The sequence below is a fragment of the Amblyomma maculatum genome, chromosome 7 (assembly GCF_055883805.1).
Source record: "Amblyomma maculatum isolate TAMU_Amacu chromosome 7, ASM5588380v1, whole genome shotgun sequence".
Lineage (NCBI taxonomy): Eukaryota > Metazoa > Arthropoda > Arachnida > Ixodida > Ixodidae > Amblyomma > Amblyomma maculatum.
The window spans coordinates 143847478-143857091 of NC_139350.1; the positions used below are offsets into that span (position 1 = coordinate 143847478).

General features: G+C 44.7%; 1 protein-coding gene across 1 annotated transcript in view; it reads right to left on the reverse strand.

Annotated features, from left to right (window-relative positions):
* The window catches only part of LOC146184908 (aurora kinase A-like), a 33504-nt gene extending 24217 nt beyond the window's left edge, over positions 1 to 9287 (reverse strand). Inside the window, exons 1-2 of the mRNA XM_084608653.1 lie at positions 9208 to 9287; positions 4207 to 4333 (exon numbers count right to left, since the gene is read on the reverse strand). Coding sequence (XP_084464779.1) covers positions 4207 to 4333; positions 9208 to 9287 — 207 coding nt within the window. The remainder of the gene's footprint in view (positions 1 to 4206; positions 4334 to 9207) is intronic.
* Between the last annotated feature and the right edge of the window lie 327 nt (positions 9288 to 9614).

Below are 9614 nucleotides of genomic sequence, written 5' to 3' on the forward strand. Positions count from 1 at the left end.
GTTGACCGATTGTTTATCACAAATTTGTCAGTGCGAGATGTGTTTGGTGATATGAATCGACAGAAATTAGCAGGAGATTCATATAATAGCCTACTTAAGTGACCATTGTAAAAATTGTTCCGTTCGTGATTACTTTTCTTTTTAAATGAATTACATCTCTCGTAATCCATGGATTAGTCATGTTTATTTTCCTAAGTGTAAAGGCAACCAACCGCTGAATATAGGCAAGCACAGTGTTCTTGAATTTCAGGCACATTCAGTTTACGTCATCAAGATTGTTATTTGCGCCAATTAGAAGTTCACCAAATAATAGTTCTGATCTATCTATAATACTAATGTCATCTGCAGAAGAAAAAACTGGCACACGAGCTATATTAGTTGACCTTGTTTAATTGAGCTAAAGTGAACTAAGCCAGCTTGATGGTCTGAAGTGCCATCAACAACCTCGCATTGAATTTCAAAGGGGAAGTTGCCACGTACAAAAACCAGATATAGAACCGAGTTACTTTTACCCTGAATACGTGTGTAATCTCTGACGAACTGATTTAAATCGAAACAAAACGCATTGTTAATGAGTTTTTCATTATGGGCAACATCACTACTACGTGACGAAAATATAGGCCAATCTTTACCCGGAAGATTAAAATAGCCACATAGCACAAACTTGGTATTAATGGTCGTGCTGTTCATAATGTAGGTTTTCAAGTTCTCTAGCACATCCAAACCAGAACCTGGCGGTCTGTAAACAACGCCAGCCATTACAGAGTGTTCATCACAGAGCATTTTGCCCAACAAACATTCAAGGTTAGTGATCATTCATGCGCAAAAGTTTTTTCTTAAGCAGTAGTGCAACGCCACCGTCGCTATTGTTGCGATCCCGACGTTAACCTCCGAACTCAGGGGGAACAAATTCGCTGTCATTTATCTCATCATGTAACCAGGTTTTAGTAATTGCTACCACGTCAGGATCCTGAATGGTAAACAAGTATTCCAAATCTGCAGTTTTATTTACAACGCTTCGACAGTTAACGTTCAAGAGCTACAATGGGAAGGAGCTCTTCTCATGTCACAATTTTGTTCGATTGGGAACGGCTACTTTTTATAGTTTATCGAAATTCCATAGGTAAAGATTTCCATTCACTGCTATTTTGTCGAATACTAGTTTCACGCGTTCTTTACGGTCCCTGATGCTAGCAGTGCTGTCCCACAATGGTTTTCTAATAGCGCGTATTTTCTGCGAGTAATCATGAGTGTCGTACTGCCCAGATCCCTTAAACTTTGAGCAGTTCTTTAATTCCAAAACCTTTTCTCGGTAATCAGTGAGCTTTAGAATAACCGGACGAATTTTGCTAGCGGATTTCGTTCCAAGCATGAATTTTATGTCAGGCGTCGTTCATATCACGAGGGTTTTTCTATCACCTGTTTCATACAGTGCACGTGGCCAATCGTACAGTAGCCTTGAGAAAAGGCTCTCGAAGCATTTTATAGTTTCTGTTTGTGATTACAGGAAACACGAAACAGATCGGCCTAATTTTTTATATCCTTGACGTCCACTTTCTTAAGGATTACGATTAATAGTAGCGCTCTTCCAAGCTTCCAGTACTCTGGAGGAGATAAAGTATTACATACAAGGGTGGACAGAATGTTCACCATTATTTCTTCACTGTCCTTTTAAAAAATCAGATCCTCCCCAAATAATATTCGACGGAACATCTGATTCCTCTCTACTACCACTACTCACAATATCATGCTGATAAAAGTCCTCTACTGTATAAATCAATGTAGAACACCTCGGCTACATTTACTAGTATATCCATGTTGCTAACGACAATGTCCCCCTTGTCTCTGCGCGCGAACAGCTGATTTTTGCTTGTGCTTAACTTTCACTCTTTTTAGGTCACCGCCGTTCTTTACATCCTGCTCAAGTCTCTCTGTAATATACTTCCTCATGTCGGACACTACACTTCTTTATTAGTCTTCATTTCTCTGAATATATTATCTTGTCTGTTGGGTTGAAGGCTTTCACTCTCTGGAGTTTCCTAGTAATATATCTGGTCTCCCTAAACAATAGAATAGGAAAAACATCCCCCCCCCCCCCACCATATATGGCTTCAAAAAATATTTTTCTCAGTATAGATCAAGCGTTTGTTTTCTCCCACCAATTTTATATAAGCATCGTGAATCATCTTATACTATGCGTTGGCAAGATTGAACTACTCCAATCATGAATCGTGCTCGCAAGGAAACCTACGGTTGTGGATGCCGCTGATTGGACATTAAGCAAGGCAGCAGATGCGAAATGTTCTAACAGAGTCGCAGGTAATTACGTGTCTAAGCGCGTCACATGGCTTAAACCGCTTGGATACACGTGTATTAAGCTTCGAGACATGTACTCGTTTCCATTTACTTTGCAAACTCGCCAAATGCTTGTTCGTATAGCACTGTTCGGAGTGCTTTCACTTTCCGACGGGCGTTTTCATAGAAAAACTCTCGGACGTCTCTGAGCCCTAGTTCAGATATTAAACAGCTTCAGTATTTTAAGCCCCTAACTCTAAAAGCAGTGGATGCGTTCAGTGCAGGACCAAGATTATTACCTAACAGCGCTGCCATAATCATCCTGCAATCCTACAAGCCTTGTGGCAGGTACACCTCCGTTTATATGGTTACCCTTTCCTCGACCCTGCGTTGTTGTTTTTTATTTATTTGGTGGCGACTAAAATCAGGCGCTTGACTTCCGATAGATAGGGCAACACAGATATGTGGCGCTGCAAATACATGCGCTTACCTGTCTCTAAAAGCACGCTCGCGAGCTGCTTACAAAAGCGAGAGATGAAGTCGCAAACGCCACATGTTCTGACAGGGCGGAGTTTGTATGTTGATTTTGTTTATAAAGAAACAACCTCAAAAGCCTTCTTTGTGCACTCATTCTCGGCACATGACGCTTCTGTGTATGCTCATCAATCTAAATATCCGGTGACTCTAAATATAAAGGGCACGGTGGCTTATTTGTGCCAATCACCGAGACATGCATTTCACATAGACATATAGCACCGAAGAGCAACATTGTTCCGTAAAACAGTCTAGACTCGGTAAGTTGAACGAAATAGAGCTCGAAGATTAGTTTCAATACACCGCAAATTCGAACTAAAGAGCTAGATCGTAACGAAGACCTAACGTACTGCGTTCGGACGGTAATTGTAGTGAGTCTCCTCGTGATAAGAGTGTGCAGGACAATCGAGGCAGGTCACGGGAAGAAATGGGGGGCTCTGACCGTGAAATGTCCACTGCACGGCCCGCTAGAAATAACCGCTATACAAGATCGTGCAATAAAACTATCGGGCGTCGTCATTAAATAATTTCGCGTGAGCCTCCAGCGTTAGTAAGAATGAATCCACACTTTTCCCTAAACAAGCAGCATGAACAAAGAAATAAGGCGCATTATGCTCTTACAACTTCATCAAAAGTATACCTTATTGAAAGCAACGAATATAATTGTATCCGAATTTTCACGGGGTATTTTCCTTAATTAGCCTTATTCTGCGAGAGCGACCATTTGCCTGCTAGGGCAGATGGCTGCGTTGACCGCTGTTCAAATCAGGCCCGCCTGAGGCGGTGTCCATAGAACTGGTGGACTCTGTGCTCTAATACCATATGACGACTCTCGTCTGCATGAGAGCATATACTGGATGATTTTGTGCCCCGTGTGCAGGTGTTTATTTTGGAACCCTTGAAAGAAACGTAATTGTGGTTTCCACAGCCGGATTCTAAAGCAGAGTGACATTATGTCTATGATAGAGTGTTAAATATTAGACGTCATTGCGAATTAAATAAATACCCACATTTCTGTTTTGTTTTCGGAAGAAATGTTATATTTCAACCATCGTATATAAATAAAACTTTCTTTCGCTACTTCTACATAGTGAACCACCCAGTCATAACCGTGCAAGGTCCGTACATGATGCCACTTTACACTGCACCGCGATTACCTATATGCGCTTTTTTTTTAAATACTACTCCGGCAACGTGTAATAAATTACTCCGCATAAATGAGGCCTTCAAGCAGCCGCTGATGCAACATGTAAGTCCTCTAAGATCGAATAATAGAACCGTACGGCAGCAATGGTGTACCGTACGAATTGAATGCTTACTACAAGAGCGAAATAATCGAATCAATAAGTTCATGTACTCTACATTCTCAGTACTGACCTTTAATGCTATGACGTAGTCGTTACTCTTCTCTTTACACAGGTACACTTCTCCAAACGCCCCCTTTCCGAGCAAGGGCCCCATGTCAAAATCTTCCAAATGCCATTCTGTCACTTCTTCTTCCGCGCTGAAATGCAAAAACGATTCTTGTAACTTGAAAGTCGCCTTAAAAGGCTCCGGAAGTAAAACGTGCACGAAATTAAAGCTTCTCCAAGGTGAGCTCAAATTAGAACACATGTCCTGAATAGATGGCACCGCACATGCTGGCAGCAGGTAGCCCACATCAGCGCATGTCCATTATTTTGAGCTATCGTTGACAAAATGTCTCAGTAAGCCAAAATAACAGCTCTGCTGAACTTTGTTTGATCAAATATAGTGCGCTCGAAAAAAGCGAGATATCTTTCACAAATTCGTATTATAGCTTGTTTTGGCAGGAAATCACCGGAATATTGTTTCCCGGGCTAATACTGGTCACCGCCGGCGACAGCTCGAATTCAGACACTGGAGGTGAAAAGTGCTCCTTCAGGAAAACTGCCCGTCCTCCCGCAAAATCTGACGACCCGTGCCAAGTTTGATCGTGTTATATTCGAATTGATTGTTTTCAAATGGCTTATTATTATTTTTCATATTATACCCCTTGCCCAAAGACGCTTCTGGATTTCTGTTAGATGCTACTAACTCAGAATCTTACCGTGACTCAAACTGCTATTACCTGTCTCTATTTTACCTATTTCTTTCTTTGACTGCATTTATGCGCTGTCCTCACTTCAAGTCCAACCCTTTCCGTTAGTCTCCCATTTGCGCCATGTAGTGTAGTACTAATATAGGATACTGTTGTTATATAGTTTACTCTTGGGGAATAGAGACAAACTGGGTTCCATCCCCTGCGTGTGTCTGCCAAGTGCACTCCATCCCATTGTAAGTTACCAATTGTTATTGCACCGACGTGATCCAGATTCTCGGTCACTACGTGTCCTAATTAAATGTATTCTCTTACCGCTACCAGTGCTTTACTGCGGAGTGTAAAGTTACGCTCCGATCCGATATTGTCAAACTTAGTTCTTTTCACTTAATTTTTTTTAATAATTTTTTTACTTATATATAATATTTTTTACTTAATAATTTTAAAACCTGGCGTTCTGCTTTTTCTGATTAGGACCAAGATAGATCACGCTTCGCAACGTGTCGTTTAGAGTTAATATTGATGCGGCGTTATTGGCAATTCCTGTGCTCTAAATTAATAAAAAAGTGATGATCGTGGCATTCCTTCAAGTAGGTGTGAAATGCACTCAAACGTGTAGGATAGCCGAGGCTTCGCCACAGTGCAGTGGCAGTGGACTGTGAGGATGGCTTCCCCCAATGCCTAAATGTAAGCGGAGGAGCATAAAAAGAAAATCAACGACAATCTACTAAAGCGAAAACATCGAGCGTGGGGCCTGGCTGTCAGTGACGTGAGAAGAAAGCCGGAATAGGCAGTCAGCTGCCACGGCGGCTTCTTCCTATCGCAAAGTTGAGGCGTGTACCCTAAAACGCGGAGTAGCCAGCTCAATGTTGAAAGCCCCGCTCTTCTTTTGATTCCCGCAGATATGATTCTGTTTAGCAGGACTCTTGTCCAACGCCCATATTCACTTGAAACCCTTCTACCCGCTTCACTTCAGGAGATTCAAGGACCTGTAGTACACATGCGCCGACAAAAAATCATGTCTAGGTGTATGTGCTGCCTCTAGGGAGAGAAACATTCGAAAGTAACGGCGACAATGATGAGCGCGAGGTACCTGCTGCTATTTTTAACTCTACAGATAGAATACATCGCACATATCAATTCCCGCTGTGGTGAACGCATAGAAAGCAAAACAAAAACTTTATAAGACCTTAAAAAAGGTTTTACCACCACCAACGACCTTAACAACTTGCGCTATCAATATCTAACAGCAGTTTCCAGTAAATGATAGAAGTGTATGTACAGTCTTTGACAAAAGCAGTCTTTGTCGAAAGCTTTGAGCCCAGGGGGACAGCTTCTGAGCCAATTTGAGCGGCTTGTAATAAATTTGCAGTGTTCCAAACCTGTTTTCGCCCTACCCTTTCCTATGGGAAGGATCTCCTCTAATGCTTAATCAGCGCCACTACACACCTCAAAAGCAAACCCCCTGGGTTCTACACGTTTGCCAGGGCTGTACATTCCATACTACGTTTGTCAGTACATTTTTCAGGTTTTTGTTCTCTCTCAATCACGCCTTTTCCCGCATAATACGTTTTTTTATGTTTAAAAATAACAACCTGTAAAAGATGTTTCATTAATACAACATCAGCGCACCTGGCGCGGAGCAATGCAAGGATGAGCATGTCCGTGCTAAAATTCCAGTGTAAGTGCGCGCTTCCTGTGATACAGACGAGGGCAAAAATGTTCCTTCATGGCGGATGGGCGCAAACACATCGTTGGTTTATGGAGCAACGACAAGGAATGGAATGCTGCATTAACTGCCTTATTGTCACCCGTTAATAATTAAGGGGGTATTATTAACGATGCGCCCTTAACGGTGCGCACACTCCCAGACACCCTTTGAGTGAGTGGGGGTAGCTGTTCCGGTCGCAAAGGAGATGCCCTCGACCTGCGTGGCAAGCTCAGCCGGAATTCAACTACCTTGTGGTGACAGAAGGGGGTGGTCGTTTGGTGCCCAGCGGTCGCCGGTTCAAACCAGAGAAAGGATCGGAGTCAGAAGTAACAAACAAAACACAATTTATGCACAGCAAGAGACGATACAAAGGAATACACAAGATCACTTGAAATACACAGACGACAGGTTCACAGAATACAAACGCTAAGCATGCGACTACAGAATGATTCAATAACACAGGCTTTACAACAGATCAAACACGAGAGAGACATAAACAAACACCAAATTGTTCACCGGGCACTGTTGCAGTCCGACGCCTCAAGAGTCACGATGTGGCCGCCATACGAGACGAGCGCCGCTCCCTTGAAAGTCCGTGGGCTTGCCAGCAGCGGGTGATCCCCGGGAGTCCAGCCGAAGCACAGGCGAATACGTCGCAAACACTGACGAACTGACTGACTGACTGACTGACTCAACAAGCGGCGCGGTCGCTTTAAATAGGGCGCGCCGCGTCTGTTTGTTAACACGCGCCAAAGCTAGCGCGCACACACACATAGCTTCGCTGGTTATAGCTCCCTCTTCTCCTCCCGTCGAGCCGCGCGTCGTCATTGGCTAGGTCCCATAGCAGATGCTCGATTTTTCTGGCGCATTCCAGGCCGATGAACCACCGTCTTCCCCGGGCAAGGGGAAAGAGGGTGACAACAACGCGTACAAAGCTACACGCTCTCCCGCGCGGGGAAGGGGGCTTTGCTCTCCATGCCTTCCACGCGACGCCGTGCAGGCCTCGCGCCGTACCGGCTTGATGAAAATGGGCGCCGATTTCGTGACACTTATTCAGATGGCGAGAGGATAAGAGCTAATAGAGCAACAAGGGGCAAACTCCAGAGCAGCTTTGACTTCTTAAGGGCCGTTATTATTGTTACGAAGAAGAAGATAGGCAGTGGCGCGAGAGGAGCCCTCGCGCTAGGCCAACCATTAAATCATCCTTCACCCTATCGCTATGTTGTGCTGTCCTGTTCGCTTGCCGCCAGGTAAAATGTTTCGTTGGAGGAGCGGTGCACGTCCTCCCCATCCTCGCCTAATAGCATCGACGCCATCTGCAAGCCGGGACCATCATCCGAGGGCCCAGGGACATCGCCGAGCAGCTTCGCCCTAGCCCTTCCAGCCCAGATCCGATCAACTACCATCGTCCAGCCCCCAGCCCGGACATGAAAACAAGGAGGACAGACAGTCCAACCAGAAACGAGACGAAGGACCCGAATGACCCGAAGGAACCGATGGACACGAGCACGTAACCCCCGCCCAAGCCGTTCGACGTGACCTCGAGCCATTGGTCCTATGGACTCTGGTGACGGATCTCCAGGGGAGGCGGATCACCCACGCATCAGACATCGTGGTGGCAAGCACGTTATTCAGTCCTGTCTTTTCTTGAACATCCTCATCGTCACGTCACCATCAACTTTAAGTGAACCGATCGGGACGATCGCTCGGTGGCCCCGGGAAGTGTTAAGAAGAAGAAGACGATAGGCAGTGGCGCGAGAGAAGCCCTCGCGCTAGGCCAACCAAGAAATCATCCTTCACCCTATCGCCATGTTGTGCAGTCTTCTTTGCTTGCCGCCACGTAACAATATGACGTGCATTGGGGTGCCGACGCACGGCGCCGTCATCTGTTAAAAAAATAGCCTAAATGTGATATTGCCTCCACGTGTTCAGACGCAGGCAACAGTATCGCCCTAACCCATACGGCGGCCATAGTCCCGGCACCCTGTTGGTCACAGCAACTGACCCGAGAAAAGCGAAAATACCACGTTACGCCTGAATCCCGTCGTAGTACAAATGCGGTCTGGGGAGATGTCATGGGACCCTCTGATGCCTGATTAGGATAATTATGTGGGGGGTGGAGTTGAGCGTATCTGTCCTAGTGAAGGCGCTTGCGTCGTATGGGCAATTAATACAACGGAAACACATGTCAGCATAGTAAGGCCGAATAAGTTAGCTTTATAATAAACTCTGTTATTACGTCACAGAATGTAATTATGCCGGATGCAACACAAATTCATCCAAAACACTGGTGGACAAAAAGTACAGAATTTCCCAGTCGGAAAAGACTACAGAAAATTTTCTGATGTTACGACAGAATTTCTGTGCGTTTTTTGACGGGAAACCTGTTGTGACTACAGAACATTCTGTAGTAACATCAGAAATTTCTGTAGTTACAACAGAAAAGTGCTACAGAACTACATACAACAGAAATATATTACAGAAAAACTACAAAACTACAGAAAAGTACTACAGAACAACAGAAAATTCTTAAGGTTACGACAGAACTACAGGATATTTTGTCGTATTTTTGACACAGTTCTGTAGATTTTTTCGACGGGGTTCTTACCGTTTACGGGGCTGTCTGCCATTTCCACTGGGACCAGGTTTGTTGCTGTCCACTGTGTTAACGCGGTCGCCGGTCTCCATCCCAATCGTCCCAGTATCGTGGTGCTGCTGCTGTTTTCCGCAAAGGGAGATAACCATAAGGAGGATTAATGGCTGCTCTAATGCATAAAATCTTCGGGGTGACATTCAAGTGTTACCACTCCTGCGCTCAAGCTAGAAATGTCGTTTGAAAATACGACACTGGTTCAGCAGGGGATTGAAAGGAGGGAGAAGCAGATCATCTCAGCCAACAGTTTTCGAAGAAAAACGGCGATAAATGTTCTAATAGCTGCCTCCCCCCCCTGTACCCTCTCTATTAAACTAACCACTAACAGACGTCCTCCCCCACTTCCCCCCCCCAAAAAAAAA